Below are 26,973 nucleotides of genomic sequence, written 5' to 3' on the forward strand. Positions count from 1 at the left end.
TTGACCTTTAATGTGTTTCAATTCGGACACATGAAAGAACTCTGCTTTATGAACTCATACAACCTTTTTACCATGATTGTTTGTATCATATTTCTCACTGTTTTAATTTTAATACAAAGATTAACTGGTAAAACACTCAATGCACTTCTGTGATTGTAGACAATGCAGCGTCTGAACAGGACTTTTATTTTGGAGTGACGATGTGACGTCATAAGACTGCGTCGAGATCCTGCATCTGTTGTGATTCTGCTGAAGAAAGGTTTGTTTTAAGAATTTAAGCTGATTTATTCGATAGAAACAGTCTAGATTTTAATATTTTTTCAAACAATTTGAAATTAGTTTATTTACTAATGTAACATTGTGATTCTTTATCTAAGTGTAATGAAGGATATTTGTGTGAGTAAAACAAATCCACTGATGAGAAACCGTAAACCTGCGTCTCATTTCTCTCTATATATCATAAATCAGTTTATCATGAACACGAGTTCAGTCTCTGGAGAGTCATGATGGAGAAACTGAACTTTTCAATTGAGTCAAAGACTTTGAGAAATGATTCAGTGAGTCACGACTCGTGCTGCTCAAACAATGAACATGAACGAGAACAACAAACACTAACAAACTAACTAATCATGTTTTCATCAGTTATAAATGCCTAAATATGAAGTTTATTCATTTGCAGCGTTAGTTTTTTGGAGAATTTTTGTCTAACCGGGTCGTTAGACCAATAAAAATGTTAATTATTCTCTTATTAAAGATGGCGTTTAAAAAAGAGGAGACTGAAGACATGAAGATTGAGTTTATTAAAGAGGAGACTGAAGATCTAAAGATGGAGTCTATTAAAGATGAAACTGAAGACATAAAGATTGTGTTTATTAAAGATGAGACTGAAGACATGAAGATTGAAGAAACATTCAGAGTGAAAAATGAAGAAACTGAGGAACAAACAGGTTGGTTTTATTCACAGCTGAACTCAGTCATTTGATCATTATTAAAATGTCCAGCTCTACAGAAATAGAGAATATACAGAAATATAATCTTACAGAAAATGTCAGAATGCACTCAGTCGGTTCATTCATTTCTTCAAGTGGACATACTGTAGAGTTAGGGTTTGGTTACTTGTAATTAAGCATTTTTAACTCATTACTATAGTGAGTAAATGTAGTAATGTGTAACTACATCACTTTAAAATTCAGTGTTTCCATTAAATCTGATCCTGGACCACAAAATCAGTCATAAGTCTCACGGGTATATTTGTATATTTTGGGGGCACCACTACTATTTTAATTATGATAAAAATAATACATAAACGTTAAGCCAAAACAAATTAATTTAAAGCTAAACTGAAACAGAAACCGGCGTTATAACCTATAATTTGGCATAAATCCAAATGTTTCCATATTCACTATTTGGAGGCTAAACTATATTATTTAAACACTTTTATTGTACACATACTTTAGCTTTTTATATATTTGGTTGAATGTATGTTATTTTTACAATTAACAGGCTGCGATGTCAAGTTACTAAAACTGATATATGTTGTGTACACGAGGCAGCGGCGTGATCACTTGAATTTTCTTATAAAATTGGAAACAACACTAAAATAGGCTACTCAGACATTTATGGTCACACAGATGTAACACCTTTTGAATCTGTGAAGGGTTAAAGGTGCAATATGTAATATTTTTGCAGTAAAATATCCAAAAACCACTAGGCCAGTGTTATATATTTTGTTCACTTGAGTACTTATAATATCTCCAATCATATATTTCGCTCATAAATTGATTAAATAACTAATATCATTACACATACTTTACAATCATGATAATCAAAGCATTAATAATAGAACTTTATTAACCCTGTAAGACCCAAATATAGAAAAAAAAAATTAGCTTTTTTTTTGACATCTCAGATGTAGAAATTAAGGATTTAAAAAAATATATATTTTAGTAAGTTTTTATGGAAATGTTGTAATATTGCAACATTGGGCCTAGTTGGGAGCAGAATTTCTGTATTTGTACTCACTTTGTCTGAACAGATACATAGCATTTAAGCATTCATTTACAGGGTTGATTGCTTACTTTGCCCCATAACAGTATATATCATCAGTAATAATCACAACAATCATATTTTTATGAATAAGCATTTATTAATATTGAAAAAAATATTGAAAAAAATAATTATTTATGAAACTTTTTCTTCTATCACTTTCAATGTGGTTTGAATGAAGTGTGTGTTTTGCAGTGATAGTCCCTAAGTTCTTTTCATCTGAGAAGCACAGGCGAACATGCACTTGATACAGGGTATTTGTGTATCCATTGCAGCGTCCTCTCTTCTTTACTGGGAAATGAGCAATCATGTACATCCAGTGGGGGGTGGTCCGATGACATCTTGGCATTCTGAAACGAAAAAAGATAAAAAAATAAATAAGTGAAAAATACATTTGGTTCTTATATTGTAGTAGATAAACTGAAAGAATAGACAGGGTGGTAAACCATGTGTTGAGGGTAGAGATCTAAGTATTATCCATCAAAGCAGTGCTTCCCACACATAGACTTTACTTGGGCGGGCTGCCCAAGTATATTTGGAGACACATTTTTGCTTTTATTATTATATTTTATACTTTATATCCACCTAAGTTAATGAAACCATCCGCAATCGATTTCTTTTTTCAATAGTTTTTTCTTTTGGGAATTATTGGTATTTTGGTTACACAATAAATTTGTATTTAATGACTTCCATTTTGATTTCCATTTATTTCATAGTAAATTATTTTAGTCTCCCCCACATGAAGAAAAAACTAAGAACATTATTTGACACATTATTCATTATATAAATTTTACTAGTAAAATGTGTCCCATTCACTGAAAGAGACACTAAATGACAGCAAGGAGAACACAGGAAAAGGAGAACCATTTTAATGCTGTAATTTTGCATAATTTACAATGCATAATAATGCATAATATTAGTATGTAATTAAATGTAATAGTATAATATGTAATTCAAATTAATTTCAATAAACAAATAATGTCTGATTTTCAACAGTATTTTTATTTGTCACATGTAGACCATTTCTGTGCCGTGGGTAATGAGGATTTTTCACCCGGCTACCACCGCAAGTATATATCAAACCTGTGGGAAGCACTACTAAGTATAATAATTTACATGCAAATGCTAAATCAAAATTCCTCTACTACATTCAAACAATATTGTGTGGCCTATTATGCTCTCTAATTATCATACTAAAAGAGCACATGCATTCCCCTCCAGAGCATTTACAGGTTCATATTCAAGACCATTCACACCTGTCTCTAAACAATGCAACAGGCATCCCCCCAAAACATTCAGAGCTCCTAATGCTATAAACTGCTAATTGAGCAACACTCAGGATCATTTAGAAGTTAAAAACTAAAAGTTTCAGATACTGCTCTAGATGGAGTTTCAGATTCCACATACAATGTATTCCGGTGTTTAATTATGGTATAAGCTAAACTAACGTAGTTACAATTAATCATCCAACAGTTTAAATTTCAATTTGTGACCATGTGAGAAGTGCAGTGTCCTTATGTGATGTGTAGGAGCTCAGGCTATTTTGACTACCACTCTGACCCAATGTTGTAGAATTACAACATGGACTTAACTAAATATATCTGTGTTCTAGACATTGTAATAAACACAAAAAAAATATGTAATTTTACTTACTTGAATCTTGACAAATCCAGTCATGTAAAAAAGGAGATGAGCTTGACGCGAAGTTTGCAGGTAGAGTGAGTTCATGGCCAGGGGCCAGTTGCACCAGCTGTGCGCAAGTTACAACGTAGACTAGTTTTGACGTAAATGGGCACTAAGTTACAACTTACGCACTACTAAATATTTTTGTGTTGCACCATTAAAGTTAGTTGAAGCGTAACTCTACGTATACACTAAATATTTACGGAAGCCTCCTATCAGGAGTAAAGGTTGGAATAAAATAGTAGACTGACTGAACTGCATCAATAAGCTCTTGCTTTACCTGACAGACTTAATTCTTTACACATATATGATGCTGCTGACATTTACACTCTCTTAAATTTTAAGAGAGAGAACATCATGTGAAAAGATTACTTTGTTAGACACTCTTCAACACGAACCCGTTAAACAGCGCACCGCTGTGTGCATCGGTCCTATCACTCCGTGTTGTGCATGTCAAATAAAATCAGTCATAATGTTTACATGTTATGTTTTTGTTGTTGTTTCAGTATTTATTTATTGATCCTTATTAATTTCGTTTCAAATACAGTTTCTGAATGTTATTTACATATAAAAACATTTATGATTAAGTAGTAGGCTATTATATTTAATGGGAACTTATTTTTACTGTTTGCTACGTGAGGCAAAATAAGTCCGAATGAAGCATAAACTGAAATTCGAGGAATTTCAACAACTTCTGCTCCTGTATTTGAAGGATAACTGAAGGTAAACGTCATATTATGCGGCTACGCATTACTTTACGGAGACCTTACGAGCTACTAGCTACGTTCTGCCTTAAGAACAAATGGTGCAACCGAATAAAGTACAGAGTAAGTTACAAACTAGCTAGTAGTTACTAAGCCACTAGTGTGGACTTTACGTTCCAATTTAAGAAAGAACTTACGAACGGCTGGTGCAACCCTACCCAGATGACCGGACCTATAAACACTTATTCTGTCCAATAGCATTGTGAGGACAAACAACAAAACCCATTAACTACGTAAATGTGGTCTTGAGAGAAAAAAAAGAAAACATTTGCAGGCCTTTTTTAAAAGTTGTTGAAAGTGATGTTGTAATTCTGCAACAGTGGGCTTTACAGGATTAACGAGAACTAAAACTTGGCAATCATGAATGCATATTTGTCCTTTTAACTAAACATAACTGGTGGTGGGGCTTCAGATATTGTTTGTCATTCAGTGTTTATGTAAAAAACAGATAATAGTAATTATTATTAAAAGAAGATAATACTACTACTATTAACAGTAGCGCTGCTTCCGGTCATGAGTATGAGCAGAGAATATACCCTTTAGTATGAGTTAATGCAGCTCTGTTTATCATATTAGATACATTTGCAGGGTGTCCGCAGGGTCTTGAAAAAAGTTGATAATTCCCATTTTGGGAAAATTAAGGCCCTTAAAAGGTATTAAAAAGTCTTAATCACGATTTTATGAGGTATTACATTTTGTTCAAGCTTTGTCAAAAGAGTTTGAATTTATTTTCATCCCCATAATAACTATAAAAAACCAGCATTCTCGGTCAGTGAGATCAGCTCAGTGTCTCAATACTGCGGTGAATCTCCACTCACTGAACTCAAAGGAATTTCTTATATTTTCCAAGTTAATGTTTCCGGATTCTGACAAAGCTAAGACATTCACCTCTGGCAAGGACAAAACTAGTTACATCATGAGATTGTTAATGTACATTTTAATAAACCTTGCTTTAATTTATTCTTTTGAGCTTTGTTTCTTCCGAGCTTATCTGAGCTGTGGTTGTATGGTTGTGCTCTAAAGATTTATTTGCAAACTACAACTGTTTATTAAGTTAAAGGTTTGTTGCTGATTAGAACTTGAAGTGCGATGAGGTCTTAAAATATTTTGAGAAGGTCTTCAAAAGGTCTTGAAATTAACTTCAGGATTCCTGCATATACCCTGATTTGAGTGTGTTGAAAATGATGTTATAACATGCATTCGCTCGGCGGCTGCTGTGAGACACTGTTACACACTGCAGTAAGATGGATCAATTTTACAATATCATATTAAATGCTGGATGGCTTGTGTTGATAAATGACATACAATTAATTTTAAAACGTATTGTATGATGAGAAAATTCTGTATTACTGTTACTAAAAATAAAGCTGCATCTGATTGTTATGTTAGCTACTTCACAAAATAGTGTTTTTCTCTGAGGCATGGTAAAGCATGGTACTCACAAAAAAACAAGAAAATTAGATTTAAACAATATGACTAAACATGTTAAGCTATTTAAGACCAAATCGTTTTCTGCCTATGAATATATAAAAAAGTTGTTCCCTTGTGTAGTAAAACATGTGATTTATTAAAGCGTCTTTGGTGTTTCCATGGTTTCTACAAAATAAATCCGGAAACCGAAGGTAATGCGGGTATGATGCCATTGACAGGCGACTCCTCACACGTCCCGGAGCCTTGGTTAAAATTGCAATTTTCTCACGATTTACAAATAGTTGGAAACATTTGGGATATTATAAGTACTCAAGTAAACAAAATATATAACACTGGCCTAGTGGTTTTTGGATATTTTACTGCAAAAATATTACATATTGCATCTTTAACCCTTCACAGATTTGAAAGATGTTACATCTGTGTTACCATAAATGTCTGAGTAGCCTATTTTAGTGTTGTTTCCAATTTTATAAGAAAATTCAAGTGATCACGCCGCTGCCTCGTGTACACAACAAAAACTGCTAATTTTTTTTTCTATATTTGGGTCTTACAGGGTTAATAAAGTTCTATTATTAATGCTTTGCGCGAAATATATGAATATAATAAATCATAAAGCCTTATGACAAATTATGATGCATATATCGACCCAAGAGGGAATTATGCATAGGCTATATATGTAAATCAATGACAACAAATTATAATCAATTACATATATGATCAGTTCTAGCTTAATAGTTGTTTAGAGAAACTATCCAAGGTTGTCCAGCAAACTTAGTTTTCACAGAATATTATAAAAGGAAAGTTATTCTCTGGCCACGAGAATAAACCTCAAATCAAAGCATAAAGCAATGGTGCTGGATCGAATGTTAAAGTGACTTGGGTTTTCTGAATGAGCAACAGAACAATCGAGCATGAATATAATGCATTTAATATATGAAAACTACTAATACAGAGGTTATATGTCTAAATATACACAGGGCATATACATATATATAGAAGTGAAAGTAAAGAAAGGGAAAGAGAGAAAACAAGTAGCAAAACTTACTAACAGTCCTTGAGAGCCAGAAGAGAAATCGGTTTCATTAGATCTTATAAGAGGTATCGCATCTAATGATAGAGAAAAGGTACTTGCATTAGTTTGCGCTGAGTTTCAAAAGATACAGGTGATGTTCAGTGCTGCTGCAGTTTCGTTGGCTTCTTCCGTTTCCGCGGGAAGATTTGAGCTGAGGACATGAAAATTCTCGCCGGAGGTGGTGATCCCGAAAGGAGATAAGCGCGTGATGGAAGCACGGTTGCCTGAGGCGGCCGAGAGAGACGTGCATGAGAGAAGGCGATGGATAATTCGAGGACAATCGAGACACAACACAACTGTTTGTGCTTGTCTTTTATTGAAGCAACAAATGGTCAGGGTGCCCTGTTTAACGGGCAAAACTTCCTTTGTCTTGTCTTGTGGCTTGATTTGCATAATTTATGAGGTATCAGGTTGGATTGTACTTTCTTCACAGTACAATTAAAAAAAACAGAACAATGCATTTTACAGAGCTTTATAACGAGACTAAACTTGCCATGTAAGAAAAGCATATAAAAAGAAGTTATAGTTAACAGGCAAATTCCATCATTAAAACTAACACTAGCACAACTACAATCCTAGCTAAGCTTATACAGTGGGAATAACTATATGCAATTTGAAATACAACAGCGGTTATATTTTACACCTACAATCTTCAATGCATGTTTGTGTGGGTGTCAAAATTTGGTTGGTCTGTCTGGGCCCACATGGTCCTTATCCCACAGGGGGGTGATCCTTTTGAAGTCTCCAGAGCTAGGAAGTGGGGATCTCGGTTTAATTTCTGACAGGGTCGCAAAAATTCCAAAGTGCCTGTCTCTCTTGGACCGGCCGGAGCCAATCTGTGATTTACAAACACAGTTCAGCAGGCTAAAAGCATTCTGAAAATTCCAAAGTTTAGTTGACTGATCAAATAAACCACGCAAAATCTGATCAGAGCGCTCAGACTGAAGCCTAGTTTTACATGAGGAGGTGGGGTAAGTAATTATTACCAGATCTTCTCAGTGATTTTAGTCCCGTCCTATTGTGCCATCTCAGTAATCATTACGAGCAATGTCAGTTTACTTCAGATTTGTGCAGTTTTTGAGTAGGTTTATATACAAACAGTTTTTTTATGTACAATTCACTTTATAAAAGACCCACATTTCTAACTTTCATTCATGAGGATAACATGGATAATTTGAGATGGTTTAGTGTAAGATTTTTGCCCATCTTTTGAAAAATGCAGTTTTAAAAGTAAAAAAACTCACTTTTACCAGTAGATGGCTGCAGAGCACCACTATCCTCCAAAAACTATCCTCCAAATGTTGAGTAAAAAAATTAATACAGGGCTTCCGGTTGGGCAGCGAAACAAGATGGCAGGTTAAACTGCGAGCTCCCTTAAGTCAGTTTTAAAACTCCGCTAAACTTTATATTTACTTATTGAACACCTTCGTGTGTTGAGAGATGAGCGGAGGGACTAAATCTAAAACCAAAAGAAACCCCGAAAAGCAAGATAAAAGCTCTAAACGAAAAGAAACGGACAGCATGCAAGAAAAAGTAGAAGATGGCGACCGAGAAACTACAGACTCTCTGCGCGCGGGTTTAAACAGTATAAGTGAGCAGATACGGGAATATCGCAACGAGCTGAAAACAGAGCTCGGGATGTTTAAAGATGAGCTTAAAACTCAGATGAAGCGCGAACTAGATGAGTTTAAAGAGGACATCAATCAGAAATTCGCGTTAACATCACAAGAAATAACGGAACAAAATGCAAAAGTCGAGGCCACTTTGACGCGTGTTGAGGAAATGGAGAGCTGGAGCTCCGAGACTGATGGTCTACTACACGATTTTATACAAGAACACAAAAAGATGACGGGAAAGCTGACTGACCTCGAGTCGCGGTCCAGAAGGAACAACCTGCGGATTTTCGGAGTGCCAGAGGAAACGGAGAAGGGGCCTGTTATCCAATTTGTTGAAGAACTTATCAGGAGAGAACTTGGCATTGAAACTGATTGTCAGATTCAGCGGGCGCACAGAGCTCTGGCACCGAAGCCTAAAGCAGATCAACCCCCGAGGGCAATCGTGGTAAATTTTTTACAATATAATACAAAGGAGAAAGTCCTGAAAAGAGCCTGGGAGAAGAGAATAATCACACTCGGAGAGCGGAGGATTTTCTTCGATCACGATTATACTTCGGTTGTGGTGCAGCAACGCAAATCGTACGTTAAAGCCAAGAAAATCTTGAAAGAAGCGGGGATCCGCTTTCAAACCCCATTCACTAAGATGAGGGTTCACTGGGATAACGGAATCAAAACGTACAACGACGCGAAAGAAGTGGAGAAAGATCTGCGCGACAGAGGATATAAAGTGGCGGATTCCGAAGAAGCAGCTGGCCCCACAACTTTACTGGAACGATTCGAGGCGCGGAAAAATTCAGCATGGCAGCAGGTCAGCAGAGAGCGCAGAGCAGAGACAAGCAGAAGAGCACGGAAACGGCTGGAGGATTTTCGGCGGACGAGCCCGGTGAATTTGTAAGAGACCCCATATATGACGACGTGAACAAAGGTCTAATACATAATAGTTAAGGGGGATCAACGGGCTTGACGACCGTAATACAGTAAGGGGATTTTATGTATATGCATTGACTTACGGGAGACATGGACATTGAAGAAAATAATATATCTAGTATGAGTGCAATAACCTATAACAGGCTGCATCTCATATCTAGAAGGGGGCCCTCCGTTCAGCAGAGGCTTTCCCTCTCAATGGAGACAGTGACTCAAAACCCCAAGTTCTGGGTGAACATTTCCATCTGGAGGTCAGTTGATACCATTTTAGTTCACTTAATATGTTCTGGTTCATGTAAAAGTTGTTTAGTTGTTTATACTTGTTCAAATGTTAGCCAGTGGGGTTATCATTATACGAAGATTACTGTAGTGAGAGTTGTATGCAGGAGAGAGACATTGAGATAATGTCCTTGAATGTAAATGGATTGGGGAACCCAGTCAAAAGGGCTAAAGTGATAGCTAAGCTGAAAAAGGAAAAAAAACATATTTTCTTCTTACAAGAAACTCACTTATCAAATGAGGAACATGAAAAACTTAAAAAATTTGGTTTTAAAAACATCTTTTATAGTTCATGTTCAACCAGTCGTAAGAGGGGGGTCATTATCTTAATTCCAAAAGGTGTTAATTTTGAGTGTTGTAAAGAAGTAAAGGATAAGGAAGGAAGATATGTTATTGTTAAAGGAACAATAAATAGTAATGTGGTAACCTTGGTAAATGTTTATGCCCCACCAGAAAGCAATAAACAGTATTTCAAAGCATTATTTGATATTGTGGCAAAGGAAATGGAGGGGGTATGTATATGTGGAGGGGACCTAAACATAGTGCTAAACCATGACTTGGACACAACAAGCCATAAAAGAAACAAAAATCATATAACCAAACTCATGAATCACATATGTATAGAAATGGGCCTAATAGATGTCTGGAGGGAACTACACCCATTAGAAAAAGATTATAGTCACTACTCTGCCACACATTCTGTTTATTCTAGAATAGATTATTTTCTCTTACAAGAAGAAAATAGACACCTGATACAGAATTGTCGAATTGGGGTTGCTGACGTATCAGACCATAGCGCTATTTATGTGAAGATTTCACTGGGTGGGGAGAAAAGAAACACGCTGTGGAGATTAAATCTAGGAATATTAAACAATGAATCAATAGTTGAGCAAATTCGAATAGAAATAAAAAGATATTTGGACGAAAATAACAATGGTGAGGTGGACCCCTCTATACTATGGGATGCACTTAAGGCAGTGATTCGAGGAAAATTAATAGCAATTACAAGCACTTTAAAAAAAGAAAAGAAAGCTCATTATGAAAAACTTATTTCAGAACTAAAGCAATTGGAGCATAAACATAAATATAATGCAAATAAAGAGGTGATGTCTCAAATGGGAGAAATAAGAAAGGAAATTAACAACTTATTACAGTTAGAAATTGAGAAAAAGGCTAGATTTCTTAAACAAACTTACTATGAATCAGGACCAAGAGCGCTTAAATTATTAGCAAGGCGAATGCGAAAGCAACAAACTGATAATTTAATCACTAAAATATGTGATCCTAAAACAAATCAAATAAAACATGATCCAAAAGATATAGGAAATATTTTTAAGAAATACTATGAAGAGCTATACAAACAGACCTCTGATATGAATAGAACAAAAGTACAAGAGTTCCTTAATACATTAGATATGCCATCTATTGGTAATTTACAAAATAAAAGTCTAACTGCAGAAATAACCACTGAAGAATTACAACAAGTTATGCATAAATTTAAATCAGGCAAATCACCAGGGAGTGATGGATTCCCTTCAGAGTGGTATAGAACCTTCTATAAAGAACTGATGCCATTATTAAGGGACACCTTCAATTGGGTCATAAAAGAAGGAAAAACTCCTCCATCATGGAAAGAGGCTATAATTTCTGTAATCCCTAAGGAGAAAAAAGATAGGGAATACTGTCAAAATTATAGACCCATATCACTCCTTAACACAGACTATAAAATCTATAGTTCCATTCTAGCATCTAGAATACAATTATTTTTATCAGACCTGATAGATGAGGACCAAACTGGTTTTGTTAAAGGTCGACAAACATATGATAATATAAGAAGAACTCTTCATATAATAGATAAGATTCATAGAAATAAACTATCTGTCGCTCTAATCAGTCTTGACGCCGAGAAGGCTTTCGACAGAGTTAACTGGGATTTCCTTTACCTATCACTAGAAAAGTTGGGATTTAATAACAAATCTGTCCAGTGTATCAAGTCATTATATCAAAATCCAACAGCTAGAGTAAGAATAAATGGGTCTCTATCAGAAAGTTTCCTCCTGGAAAGAGGAACTAGACAGGGTTGCTGTCTTAGTCCCTCTCTTTTCGCCATTTACATTGAACCATTGGCTCAATTAATCAGACAGCACTCGTTGATTCCAGGGGTTGAAATTAACGGTATGGAACACAAAATTAGTCTTTTTGCAGATGACGTTATGATTTATTTAGCTGAACCCCAAAAAAATTTCACAAATCTTATGCAAGTATTAGAGCAATTTAATGAATGTGCCGGATATAAATTGAACGTAACAAAAACCCAAATACTTATGTTAAATTGTAAACCAAACACGGAACTCAAACAAAACTTTGAAATTAATTGGGATGCAAAATGCCTAAAATACCTAGGTGTAAATATAACTAAAGATTTAACAAAATTATATAGGGCAAATTACGATCCAATTACTAATAATATAAAGAGTGACATTGAGAGGTGGTCCACGTACCCCACTAGCTTTAGTGATAGGATAAGAGGAATAAAAATGAATATCCTACCGCGCTTACTTTATTTGTTTCAGTCCCTCCCAGTGGAAATCCCACCAAAGCAATTCTTTGAATGGGACAAAGTAATATCCAGGTACATATGGGGGGGTAAAAGACCTCGAGTGCGTTACTCAACACTCCAATTACCTAAAGAAAAAGGTGGTATGGCTCTTCCAAATCTAAAAAATTATTTCTGTGCAGCACAGTTACATCACATCTTTTATTGGTGCACTTCCAGCTACATAGCTAAATGGAAAGACATAGAAATAAATATACAAGATATTCAAGTTCAGTCATTGATAGGGGAGAGTGAATTTCATAGCTATAGTGAAGACAAACTGGACCCAATAATGACATTCTCATTGAAGGTTTGGCATTCTATTGTTAAACATCTCAAGTTGGAGAAAGAAATTGGAATACTTAGGTGGATTACTTATGATGAGGAATTTAAACCAGGAAAGAAAGATCCAATATTTCAGCAGTGGAAGGAGAAGGGAATAACAGCATTATTCTGTGTAATTGCAGATGGTGAAATTAGAAGCTTCCAGGATTTAAAGGAAAAATTTGGACTAAGAAATAAGGACTTATTTAGATATTTACAGTTAAGGGATTACTACAATAAAAAAAGGAGAATTGGAGCAAACGATATTCATTCCCTTATTAAAATGATGATTGATGCCTATGACCATGTATTACCAAGAATAATTTCTTCTCTGTATGAGGTGTTGATGAGTTGCAGTCCCTCCTCCACATTATATATAAAATTTAAGTGGGATAAAGAATTAAAAACTGAAATACCAGAAACGGATTGGTATGAGATGTGGTTAATACACCAAACTACTACCAGTTCACAAATATGGAGAGAGTTTTGCTGGAAGTGCCTTATCCGCTTCTTCATAACACCTAAGATCAAAAGCAAGCAAGTCTCCAGGCAGCAGACTTGCTGGAGACAGTGTGGACAGTTAGAAGCGGATCATACACACATCTTTTGGAGTTGTGAGAAAATTAAGTCTTTTGGGATGATGTGCAGGTGGTTATGACTGAAGTGTTAGGATATAAAATTCCTAGAACCTCTTTGTTTTTATTGATGGGAAATATTAAAGGCATAGTAGCTAAAAGTGATAGATACTTATGTAAGATTCTCCTTGTGGCTTGTAAAAAAACTATAACTAGGAATTGGCTTAAAGATTCTACTTTGAATTGTAAACAATGGTTTGGAATTATTGAAGAAATCCGGGTTATGGAAGAACTTACATATATTTTAAAGATGAAAAAAAGTGCTTTCAAGTGTGACTGGGAAAAGTGGTTGAAATATAAAGAACGTAAAGATATCCTCAGCTAAGTATACAGTAATTGTTAATGGAATAGTTAACCCCACCTGTTTGGCTTTGTTTTTTTTTTTTTTTGGGGGGGTGTACGTGTATATATGTATTTATATATATCTATATGGGTGTATGTATTTATATGTATGTGGGCGTGCATGTACATATATGATCATTGATATCTAGGAATAAGCACAGATATGTATGTATACAGTTGTGAAACATACATTTGCTGTTCATATATGTATAATTTTCTTTCCTCCCTCTCTGTTAATATTGCTTTTTGTTTTTTTCATTGTTATCTTTGTAATTAAAATAAATACAAATAAAAGTAAAAAAAAAAAAAAAAAAAAAAATTAATACAGTAAAATAGGCTTTAATAGTAATACTGGAATATAGAACAACGTAACACACTTAACCACAACAACATAACATTACATTAGCAACATCAAGAATGGACAGGGAGTGAGTCCATTATAAAGGCAGTGCTGATGAGGAAGTCCAGGTGTAGGTGATTTGTGATGATGGGAAGAAGACGAGGGAAGTGAGTGCAGGTGTGAAGACAAGAGGATGATGGGAAATGGAGTCCGAGAGACAAGGGAACTGTGACATAAAATTGGAACGCATTGTTTTCTGTGAGTGTACACACACCGGCGCCGACATTCGATGCATGTCCGCGGCGCCCAGCTACGACTCAGAAACAATAGAAAACAATGCACTCAAAGATGTGTCCGGTGTGCGAGCACCTTGAGTGTACTGCACAAGGGTTAAAGTAGCTAGGCAAGGGCATAAAAATCTGAACTGCCCTGGAGTACCTCAACAGGACACTTTGTAGATTTATTTGAAATAACCATCAGTCTCAGATTAGAGTATCAGAGCTGATGAGTTGAACCTAGAGCAGGAATGACCAAACCTGTTCCTGGAGATGCTCCGCCCCCCCGCGGTACAGGGGAAGACCAGAGGCTGTTTTTTGAATGGATGTCAATGAATGAGAGGCTTCACTATGCTGATTAAACAGCTTTTGTGGGGAAATAACTAATCATTTTGATAAATTGATAACTTGTTTGCTAATCTTCAGCATGTTTTACATTAAACAATACTTTAGAATAGACATGTAACATTTTGGAAGGGGTGCACGTCAGGCTACATCCTAGGCCACGCAGGGTACTCACAGTACCTACGGGGTACTCACGACGCAGAAGTATAAATCAGCCTTAAGTCTTCAGGAATGCTTGAAAATTAAAGGCAGGTGTATTTGATTAGGGATGAAACTTAACTCTGCAAAACAGTGGCCCTCTAGTACCAAAGCTGCCCATTCCTGATCCACACGATAGGATAGGGTATAGATCATACATGTTGTTGATTTTGATGCTTTAAATGTCTAAATTGTTTTTTTGTCTATTTTTGCCCTAGATCTGATGGCACTGAGAGAGGCGAGTCATGAACTTGATGAAAGGGATGAAGAGAAAGAACATTGTAATTTAATGAGTGAAGAAAAATCAACAAAATTTTCCCTACAAAAAATAGCTCAAAAGACTGAAACTAAAAGTTATTTCACCTGCCAACAGTGTGGAAAGTCTTTTGATCAACATAGAAACCTTCAAGTCCACTTGAGAGTTCACACTAGAGAGAGAGCCTTCACTTGCCAAGAGTGTGGAAAGAGTTTCATACATAAAAAACGCCTTATAGTCCACATGAGAATTCATACTGGAGAGAAACCCTTCCCCTGCCAACAGTGTGGAAAGAGTTTCATTATAAATGAAAAACTTAAAGTCCACATGAGAATTCACACTGGAGAAAAGCCTTATACCTGTCAAGAGTGTGGAAAGAGTTTCATTAGAAATGAAAACCTTAAACTCCACATGAGAATTCACACTGGAGAAAAGCCTTATACCTGCCAACAGTGTGGAAAGAGTTTCATTAGAAATGAAAACCTTTCAGCCCACATGAGCACTCACACTGGAGAGAAGCGTTACACCTGCACTCTGTGCGGGAATGGCTTCACACGGCTAAAAACCCTCAGGCAACATATGAGAATTCACACTGGAGAAAAGCCTTACACCTGCCAACAGTGTGGAAAGAGTTTCAGTCAAAAAGGACACCTTATAGTCCACATGAGAACTCACACTGGAGAGAGCCCATTCACCTGCCAACTGTGTGGAAAGAGTTTCGTTAGAAATGAATACCTTAAAGTCCACATGAGAGTTCACACTGGAGAAAAGCCTTACACCTGCCAACAGTGTGGAAAGAGTTTCAGTCAAAGAGGACAGCTTATAGTCCACATGAGAATTCACACTGGAGAAAAGCCTTATACCTGCCAACAATGTGGAAAGAGCTTCAGTCAAAGAGGACACCTTATAGACCACATGAGAACTCACATTGGAGAAAAGCCTTAAGCTTTGATTCATTATTTTCTAAAATCAAAATAAAATTGAACAGCTCAATATTGCAATAAATCGAGGTCGACACAACAGCCTCTTAATTTTTAAAAGTGTGAAACACTCACACTTCACAAAGCTTACGCTACGTTCTATGCCTTCTCTGTAGGTTGTTTGCACATGATGTCAGGGCTGCACATGAAATGCGGCAGGAGGGCAAGGAGTGATTTTACTATATCAAAATTCCTATTTCTTGCATTGTTATGGTTGCTCAAATCTTTCAAACTGAGAAACCACAATGAGCTTTTATCGTTTACGTAACTTGTATAGTTTTTTTTTTACTTTTTAAAATAGCATTTTGTGTCTGCTGATACTGAAATGAATATGGAACCTGCTTACTTTATTTGTTTTTTACTTTAAATATTAACATTCTTGGACTTCCGGTAATGGCGGAGAGGCGAGTGGTCGCATAATTCTAAAGCTCCCGGCGGGGTTGAATCCCCCTCAAGGTTGAACGTTATATTATTGATATAAAAGTTACTAGAGATAATGCCAGGGGGACGGAAATCAAGAAACAAAGGAAAGACTTCGGTCAATTCAGAAGAGAACGTTTTATCACCGAGTGACAGCGAGGATAGCACCGAGTGCGCTGACAAGCTAACGAGCGCCGATAACATGGAGGATATGAAGGCCAGCATCATTGCCGAAATAAAACAAATACACACGGACATCTCTAATGAGATCAACGAAGCAACGGACCAACTCAAAAGGGAGCTTGGTGATTTTAGAGGAGAAATGAACACCAAACTGAACGCTATTGAGACCGACATAAAAGACGCAACGACTAGAGTGGAGGCGGCTGAGGACAGAATCAATGATTTGGAGGCCTTTAAAGGTACAATTTGTGATATTTTTTTTCCGCTAGAGGTCGCTAGAAGCCTATTCAAAACAAAGGCGTAGTTTGATGACGCCAAGTTTTAGAGCGGAAACTTGGGACATGTGGTCTCCATCTCAACGGACGGTGCAAAAGCATAGGGATTGGAGTCTGAAAGAACTCATGTTCGTGGATGCAATTATTAACGTTACTGTAGTATGAAGCAGAGCAGGAGCGAGTGTTGTGGAGCTGAACGAGGAGCTGGAGCGATTGATCAACACACGCCTCACGAGCAGCGGGACTTTTATTATGACACAGTCGCCGGCGCCGCTTCCGCTTTTCCGGTCATGAGTTTACGGGAGCTGTCCTTGTCGACAGAACCAGCGGAAGATGGTAAACAGTAATTCTGTTCCATAAATAAGTAACACAATCCACCATAAAACGTGCAAGAAGTAAATAAGGAACTGCTTGAAGCAAGCTAGTGGTTTGCTGGACGCTAGACACTACTTCCGCATTTGTCCACGGCACTGTTGTCATGTGGTTTCTACGTCAGTAAAGGCGGTAACAAAGGTAACTGACGTCATTGACAGGCGACTGCACTGCCCCGTGTCACTGTTTAGAATGGGAATTTTCTCATGATTTACAAGTAGTTGAAAACATTAGAGATATTGTTAGTAATCAGCTGGACAAAATATATAACACTAGCCTAGTGGTTTTTGGATATTTTACTGCAAAAATTTTACATATTGTACCTTTAACACGGATGCAAGAGATGTACTATCCCACTCACTCGAACTACAGGAACAACTCCAGACACGGCTTGAAGACTTAGAGGCACGCTCACGTCGAAACAATATACGGATCCACGGCACAGGGTTCCTACACATTTTCCATTTCAAAATTCCATACTTTTCCATACTCAAATTTCCAGACCTCCTTCCAAACGATTTCTGCCATTGGTGAGCCTCGGTCTCCTTTTCAATTTTTTTTAGCGCACCAAAAATATTCTTATTCCAAAAATATTCTTTATAATATTAATATTGAACAACTGTACTCACATGAACTGATTAATGGATCTTGAGAGAGGAAATGTCACTGCTTCATGTTTGTAGTCCGGGTCCTACAGTCTTTTAGTGATTTTTAAATTAGTGTTTGATTGTTGAAATAAAGTTTTGTATTTAGTATTCATGTCCTAGGCCCTTCTCTTCTTAAAAACCACGTACCTGTGTAACTTTTGTTGGGAATAAAATCTACAAGTACTAATATATTCCATTTAACAAGTTGTCATGACTTAGTTTGTTTCCCTTTCCGGCCATACCACTCGCTACATAGGCGTGAATATTTAATTTGTCTATTAATTCGATACATTTCCTTTATAGAGATCCTTCTGTGATTTATCCATCTGCTCTGTTCTCAACATTATATGTATCATATATTATCATATATCATATATACATATAATATATGAAACATTATATGTTTCATATATTATATGTATCAAAGTATTTTTATAGAGTAGCCTACGAGTATGAGTAGCACAAGCAGTTTCCGTAATATATTAGAAATTTGTAACTCTATAAACATATTTGCAAAGTGAAGAGAGGTGAAAAAGGTGACATGTAGAAAGTAGATAGTTGTAGGGGGTCTGGGGGCATCCTCCCCCAGGAGAAGATTTTTGTGATTTTAACATGTAAAGGAAGCATTCTGGTGCACTCTGAAAAGAACATAAATGGAAAAAAACAACATTTGCTTCAAGTAAAAAATAAAAAATAAAACATTTTGGCACCGGGGCTGAGCATTGACAAATTTCATAATTGAATGTGATTTTGATTCAGAAGCTTGCGATTTGATTTTGATTTGATTACCTTTGATTCAGTATTGATTAATTTGGGCCTATCAGGTACAGTACATGGCAAATTTCCTCAAAGAAAAAAATCTCTCAACTAATGCTGTAAACAATACAGGGAACCACAGCTGGTACGTCATTATAATATTAGGTTAAATTGATCGTAAGTTACTTACATATAGGCTAACTTACACATAAGGAAGTTTTTATAATAACGTTATAATCAAAGTGACAATTATTTTTCTACTCTTTTTATGTAGGCCTAAACATTTAAATGGTGACTGTCATAAAACAGATTTATGTATTCAATATAGAAGCACATGTTAAGTACAAATACAATGAATATGTAATAGCCTATAGAGCATATATTTAGCAAAATGCTCCACTCAAAGTTAATTTTTGTAGCTAAATGATGAGTTATTGGACATTGTAAGGCTTTTCTGAGGTAGGCTAAATGTGACATTTTTACAAGCTGTTTTATTGACGCCTTTCTGCGGTTGAAACGCTGATTAATCGATTGCATGTGACATGACAGATTTTGGTAAGTTGTACTGTATCTTTCAACATACCTTCAGATTCTCAACCATTTTGTGTTGTAACTAGTAAAGCCAAAGAGATGGCTGGTTCACGAGCGCTACAGCGATCTGTCACGCCACAGAGCGCCAAGAAAGATCGTGACTAACTCCAGTCTATGGGAAAGTAGTAGCCCATTTGCAATTCTTATGAGAATCTTGTGTCACGGACTACAAACATTATAAATGTAGGTTAACAAATTCTTATTTATTATGAAACTATATTCCTTTCTATTATCCTTTTGTTAGAGGTATATGTGTAATTTTATGTTATGTTAGAGTCTAAGTGGATTGCTGTTTGCAACCCATTGTACTTCCTTAATTTGACTATGTTTCAACAGTATTTCAGAGGGAAGCAGGATATTAAATGAGAAAAAAAAAATGAGAACAGTACATGATCCATTAGGAATGGATTAGATCATATCCAGTAGCCCGTGCAGTGACATCAACAGAAAAGGCAAGTGATTTTAAATGAACAATAAGTTATTACATTTTTATTAATAATAAAAAGACAAACTATGATTATTTTTTTTGTTTGTTTGTTTTTTTAATGTACACACTCTAAAAAAATGCTGGGTTAAAAACAACCTAAGTTGGGTTGAAAATTGAGTTTGGGTTGTTTTAACCCAAAATAGGTTGGAAATTAAAAACCAGACACATAATTACTAGAGGCAACAATAATACAGAGCGCCAAGAAAGATCGTGACTAACTCCAGTCTATGGGAAAGTAGTAGCCCATTTGCAATTCTTATGAGAATCTCACCCCGAAAAAAATAACTCTTCGGATGTAAACGATTAACATAAATGATGTATTTTGATTCAAAACTGCTAATTTCGTCACAAAGTGACTAGTTTGCAGGTATAATAAATTAAAAAACTGAATAGAGGCAATAGTCTGGAAACACAAATATTTTTCCAAACTCTGATTTCTTTTTTCCATACTTTTCCAGACCTGGAAAAAACTCAAATCAAATTCCATACATTTTACATACTTTTCCAAACCACGTAGGAACCCTGACGGCATAGAAGAGGAAGCCGAAGGAGATGATATAACGGGTTTTGTGGAGAGATTTATCAAAACAGAGCTAGCTCTTCCCGACACCCCTCTCGGAATACATAGGTGTCATCGCTCACTTGCTGCTAAACCTCCTCAAGGGGCTAACCTGAGATCAATCGTCCTATGCTTTCTAGAGTTTCAAATCAAAGAACGGGTGCTTCAATCTGCTTGGAAGAGGAAAGATATTCAGTACAAAGGGAAACGCATTTTCTTCGAACAAGACTACACCAGTGACATTTTGGCAAAGAGGAAGGCCTATGCACCCATTAGAAGAGCTCTTAAAGAAAAAAAACTTCGCTGCCAGACGTTACACCCAGCGCGTCTCCGTGTTCACCTCCAAACCGGTACAGTGATTTACAGAGATCTTCAAGAAGCCGCGAATGACCTGAAGGGAAGAGGAGTCATTAATACCGAAACTTTCAACCAAGTGACTAAATACAAGGACCCTTCTGGACCAAGGATGGTGAAATCGGCGGGTACCTCACGACGTCAACGGGAGAGGATTAAAGACATTCAAGAAAAATTTAAAGAATTTCGCCGTAACATAGACGCCACTAGCTAAGGTCAATATCTTGATGTTCACCGGTGAGATTTTTCTTAACAGCTTTCCTTAACTCTAAGTGTAATCTGGACCTTGCCGCTGGGAAATGCATGCTTGTTTTCTCTACCACGCGAGCTGCTCTGATTTAAGTCAGAGGATACAACTCGCATTGAGAGGGACTCCCTTGGTTTTAGAGGATTCCACTTTCAGCTTAGAAGTGATTATGGCACTTCACCTTTGGAAGTCGATTTTGTTCCTGTTCATTTGTTTTTTATGTTTTATTTTAGATAGACCGACATTTTATACTTTTTTTCTTAGCCAGTCAAGCTGTTCAATAATAATAACGTTCCCTAAAAAATAAAATGACTAGAGAGAAATATAACTTCATTACTCTTAATGTAAATGGCTTACACAATCCTGTAAAAAGGGGTAAAGTTATAGCTAAAATGAAGAGAGAAAAGCAGGATGTCATTTTTTGGCAAGAAACGCACCTTTCAGATACCGAGCATGAGAAACTTAAAAAAATGGTTTAAAAATTCGTATTATTCTTCGTTTAAACATGGCAATGCAAGAGGAGTTTCAATACTCATTTCAAATCATGTAAATTTTCAGTTTACCTTACAGGTGGCAGATGCTGATGGACGATACATTTTAGTATAAGGATTCATTGATCATAAATAGGTTACATTGGTGAACATTTATAGACCTCCTGGGCATAATAAACAATTTACTAAGAAAGTTTTTGACTTATTATGTATGGAAATGTCTGGGGTGGTGATATGTGGGGGGGACTGGAATATTCACTTGCATCCTTCATTGGACTCTTCATCTAAGGCGAAAAATATACAATCAGAGGCACTACATATTAAAAAAATAATGAAAGAGTTAGGCATGATGGACGTTTGGAGAGACATACATTAACATGAAAAGGTTTATACATTTTTTTTTCCCACTCTCATTCTATTTTTTCTAGACTAGATTATTTTTTCATGCTCAATTCTGATAGACATAGGATTATTGACTGTAAAATTGGAGTCAGAGACATCTCGGATCACGCAGGGGTTTATTTAATAATACAATTAGATATTAAACGAAAAGAAAGGATCTGGAGGTTAAACTCTAGTTTTCTTAACGAGACAGCATTTCAACAATACATTCAGAAGGAGTTTGAAGATTACATGTATCACAATAATAAAGAAAATATTTCTCCAAGTGTATTATGGGATGCCGCTAAAGCAGTTCTCAGAGGTAAATTGATAATGTGGTAATCAAATAGGAAAAAAGAAAAAGAGAAAAGAATTGCTGATAAGACTAGGGAACTTAAGATTTTGGAGGAGGAGCATCAAAGAAATAATAATGTAGATAGTTTAGAACAATTAAATTTGGCTCGAAAGACTTTAAATTAACTTTATGAAAATCAAGTGACCAAAAAAGCAAAATTTATCAAACAAACCTATTATGAGAATGGACGTAAAGCCAGGAGATTACTTGTGTGGAGAGCACGCAAACAAGAAGCTAGTCGTTACATACATAAAATAAAAAATCCGCAGACTAATGAGGTACGATATAATCTAGAAGATATACAAGAGTCTTTCGTATATTACTATTCAAATTTATATTCCCAGCCTCCAGCGGCAGACATAAATATAGTGGAAAGTTTCTTGGACTCATTGGATTTACCGTCTATAGGCACAGAACAGAATAAAAAACTCACACAACAAATAACAGAGGAAGAAATAGGAAAAGCAATATCAAATTTAAAGGGGAATAAAGTGCCAGGTCTGGATGGGTTTCCATCGAATGGTACAAGTGCTTCAAGCAAATGATAGTACCAACTTTGAAAAGTTGTTTTAATCAGGTTTTGGAAGGCGGAGAAATCCCAATATCCTGGAATCAAGCCCTTATCTCAGTAATACCTAAACCAGGGAAGGATGCAACTGAATGTAGCTCTTATAGACCGGTATCAGTATTGAACATAGATTATAGAATATTTACCACAATAATGGCCAAACGTTTTGAAAACATATTATCAGATTTGATAGATACAGATCAGACAGGATTTGTTAAAAATAGAACAACGCATGACAACATACGAAGAGCGTTTAAAATCATAAATCACATGAAACCTACAGAATCTGTCGTACTTAGCCTTGATGCAGATTATATGTCTTATATATATCTCTAAAATGTCTCTAATCTCTAATATGTCTTTATATGTCTCTAAAACGATTTGGATTTAATTGCCAGGTTATCAATTGTCTAAAATCCCTATACAAATCACCTACAGCAAGAATTAAAATTAATGGAGATTTATCAGATGGTGTTTCCCTAAAACGGGGCTGTAGACAAGGATGCGCGATGAGCGCAACGCTATTTGTATTGTTCATTGAACCATTGGCACAAGCCATTAGAGAATCAGAAAATAGTCACTGTATACAATACAGAATACAAAATTTGTTTGTATGCAGACGACATTCTGATGACTCTCATCAAACCTAATATTAGTTTGACAACATTAATATCCCTTCTTAAAAATATGGCTCTTATTCAGGATACAAATTAAACTTCCATAAAACCCAAATTTTAACGTTTAACTATAAACCAAGTAAACAGATACAAAAACATTTAAAATTTAACTGGAATAATAGCATAATTAGATATTTAGGGGTCAATTTTCCTAGAGAACTGACAGAAGTATATAAACACAATTATGTCCCCTTAACATGCAATATAAAACATGATATGGATCGGTGGCTAATACTCCCAATGAACATGTACAACAGAATAGAACTGGTCAAAATGATTATACTACCAAAACTACTTTATCTTTTCTTAGCATTACCAAACGAGGTGACTTCTAAGCAATTTAATGAATGGAACAAAATAATTTCTAATTTTATTTGGTGTAAACATAGGCCTAGAATAAAATTTGAGACATTGCAACTAGCCAAAAAGGAAGGTGGTAGGGCTCTCCCATGTTTACAGAGTTATTATAAATCAGCACAACTTAAGATTTTGATAGCATGGTGTGACCCGTCATGTGATGCAAAGTGGAAAGAATTGGATCAGGCTGAGATCCGCACTCCTCTCCCCTCCATTTTAGGGGACAAACAACTATTACAATCACTTTTACCTAAAGTATCCCTCTGGATAAAAACACCATTAAGCATTTGGCTTATGGAATTAAGAGACAAGAGAGTTGAAAGAGTTGCAAAGATCTTACGCTGGCCAGCATATGACAGGGATTTTACGCCTGCAAAAAATGATGCAAGATTCAAAAACTGGTGTAGTAAGGGTATTACGGCATATTGGAAAGTAATTACAGATAAGGGCCTAGAAACTTTTCAACAATTATCTGAAAAATATTACTTGAGGAAAGATGATTTCTTTAGGTATCTTCAATTAAGACACCATTTTAATGCAGATATCAGGTCCAAAAACATGTAGAACAGCCCCTTAGTTATGCTTTTTATAAATATATGTAGGGGGAAGCTCACTAAAAAACATGTCTCCGCAGTATATTCTCTTCTACAATCTGGGAAAAGGTTTTCCACCATGTATATTAAACAAAGATGGGAAAATGAGATTGGAATGAACATAACTGAGGATGATTGGTTAAATATATGTGAAACCATTGTTACTACTTCCAGCTCTGACTTATGGAAAGAATTTATTTGGAAAAATACATTAAGGTACTTTATTACTCCAAAGATCAGAGAACAACAGACTAAAAATTCTCAACATGGCAATTGCTGGAAGAAATGTGGAAAGAAATCAGCAGGACATTTTCACATCTTTTGGGATGTTCTAAGATCACCCCTTACTGGACAGATATTATTAGATATATAAAAATGATATTGGGACTACAACTAGAAGAGACCTTTTCTGTGTTTTACCTTGGAAATATACCAAATGGGACAAGAAAGGAAGACAGATATCTACTACAAATCTTACAAGCAGCAAGCAAGAAGGCCATTACACGTAAATGGCTGAACATAGACCCTCCTACCTCATCGCAGTGGATAGAAATTACAAACGAAATATACAACATGGAGAAACTGACCTTTTCATTAAGGCATGCTTCGGAAAAAGGGGAAAGTTACTGGAAGAAATGGAAAACTTTCTTTAATAAGTAGATGCCATTTATATTATAAAATATAAAATAATTATAAAATATATATAAATATATCATTCAACATGTTCTAGGGAACATGTTTCATTGTATTATGGCTTCACATTATAGTGTTTCATTGATTTGCTCGGTCTATCTGTTTGTTACTTTATGTTCATTTTGTTTTAAATGTAAAAAATGTAAACCCTTTAAAATTAAAGTTTAAAAAATATATATATTAACATTCTTTATGGTATCATTTGCAGGGAAAAGAAGATATTCTATCCCATTGAATGATAATTTGGTGTTTTCACTCTGTTTACAATGTTGATCTGGTTACCATGAGAACAGTGTCACGCGCTGCTGCTTCAGCCATCATATGGTAGAAAATGTCAGAATAAATAAATGTGTTCAACAAACTGACAGAAGTCGATCCATTTCTTTGTTGGTATGGTGTAAATATTCACTTTCCCATATGTACATGGAGGAGAATCGGATGGGCATTCAGCAGACAGGCACCAACATATTTTTTATTTTATTTATATCAACAAATGACAACCAAAATCAAACCAATAGAAGCTTGTGAACAGTTTTTTTAAGTGGTTGTGTGCAGTGGCTGAATGATTTGTTATTTTTATGTTGATTTGTTACATGCATGCTACACAGTAAAATGTATCAGAGAGTAATCAAAATGGCTCAGTGAATTTATGACTTTGGATAATCTGTATATTTTAGAATAGAGATCTTGACTCTATTAACTTTACTAGTGCATATTACTAGTCTTGCGGTAAACAATTAATCCGTGCAAGTTAAAACACAGACAAAAATTGTTTGTTGCTGTAATCTTTAATCAAAATGTGAAAAGTTGCTTCCGGTCTGAAATGGCGTTCATTCTCTGATTACGTCAGTTTGACAGCTTAAACCACACCCCTGCAACTGTTAGTCTGCTATGAGCAAGAGGCAGAGTGAAGGAGCACGAGAGATGGAAAGGAGGAGTGCTAAAGTAAAACTCTGCCCTCTATTTTATATTCCGTTTCACTTGGAAATACGTCACAACACTGGAGAAAAGTCGTTTGCAACTTCCGGTTCACGCAGACTTTAAAAAATTCAAAGTTTCTAGGGCTGTGTTCCAGTTCGTATTTTAAAGGCCCATCCCTTAATACCGCATTCTGTATGTATATATGTGTGTTTTAAATGTTTTTAAAAATAATAATTATATCATAGAGTTGTTTGTGGTGGGGTAAATTAAACGCGATATGCGGTGACGTCATAAACGTTGCATTGTGAGTTATGGAGCTGCCTGAAGTGTCTATATGAAATAGACTCGCTCCCTCTTTCAAATCGGGTCTGTCCATATAAAGTTCCCTCGTCCACTTCACGAAGTGGAACACACTTAAAAATGGCAGCAGGGATTCCCCCGAGGGGAAGTGTTTATGGAAATTTGCGAGTGCATGTCTAAAACTGGAGTGGAACGCAGCCCAACAGGTTTGGTACTTTGTGGCATATTGAAATGTGTTTCTAGTAGTGAATTAGTGTGAAACATGCCATTTCCTGTGGTCAGCTGGTGGCACTACATATATTGTCATAAAGATGTCTTTAGGCAAGGACTCTTATCACACATGAATTTTGGGGCAGATCAGACATAGTATGCCTGAGTTACAACAGCTTCCTCCTCCATGGCAAAACATCAGGCTTTGTCAGGCCGCCATGGACACACCCTTCAATGAAAACTCAAGATCTTTGCAAAGTAACATCGCTAAGCCCTTAAGATTAGACTGACCATATATGATGTGGTTTTAGTTGAATCTCTATGAAAAGTTAATCACAGTGTAAAAGGTCTCAGGTTACGTATGTAACCATGGTTCCCTGAGAACAGGGAATGAGACTCTGCATTGGAATACGCAATGGGGAGCCCA

General features: G+C 36.0%; 1 protein-coding gene across 2 annotated transcripts; it reads left to right on the plus strand.

The window, feature by feature from the left end:
* Nucleotides 1-206: 206 nt before the first annotated feature.
* LOC137006863 (zinc finger protein OZF-like) lies at nucleotides 207-19,470 on the plus strand. 2 transcript variants are annotated; one of them, XM_067368001.1, is made up of 4 exons: nucleotides 207-259; nucleotides 755-859; nucleotides 896-947; nucleotides 15,092-19,470. In XM_067368001.1, the coding sequence occupies exons 2-4, from the start codon at nucleotides 755-757 to the stop codon at nucleotides 16,072-16,074; spliced, it is 1,140 nt and encodes a 379-aa protein (XP_067224102.1). In that variant the 5' UTR covers nucleotides 207-259; the 3' UTR covers nucleotides 16,075-19,470. The 2 variants fall into 2 exon arrangements, with proteins under 2 accessions (XP_067224102.1, XP_067224094.1); XM_067367993.1 differs by having other exon boundaries at nucleotides 755-947.
* The last annotated feature ends 7,503 nt before the right edge of the window (nucleotides 19,471-26,973 follow it).

The sequence above is a fragment of the Chanodichthys erythropterus genome, chromosome 3 (genome assembly GCF_024489055.1).
Source record: "Chanodichthys erythropterus isolate Z2021 chromosome 3, ASM2448905v1, whole genome shotgun sequence".
NCBI lineage: Eukaryota > Metazoa > Chordata > Actinopteri > Cypriniformes > Xenocyprididae > Chanodichthys > Chanodichthys erythropterus.

What these genes read in the sequence shown, in the direction of transcription:
- LOC137006863 (XM_067367993.1), top strand. Translation starts at nt 755, where the DNA reads ATGGCGTTTAAAAAAGAGGAGACTGAAGACATGAAGATTGAGTTTATT. An exon ending in AGAAACTGAGGAACAAACAG is followed by an intron (nt 948 to 15,091) that starts GTTGGTTTTATT and finishes TTTTTGCCCTAG; the next exon opens with ATCTGATGGCACTGAGAGAG.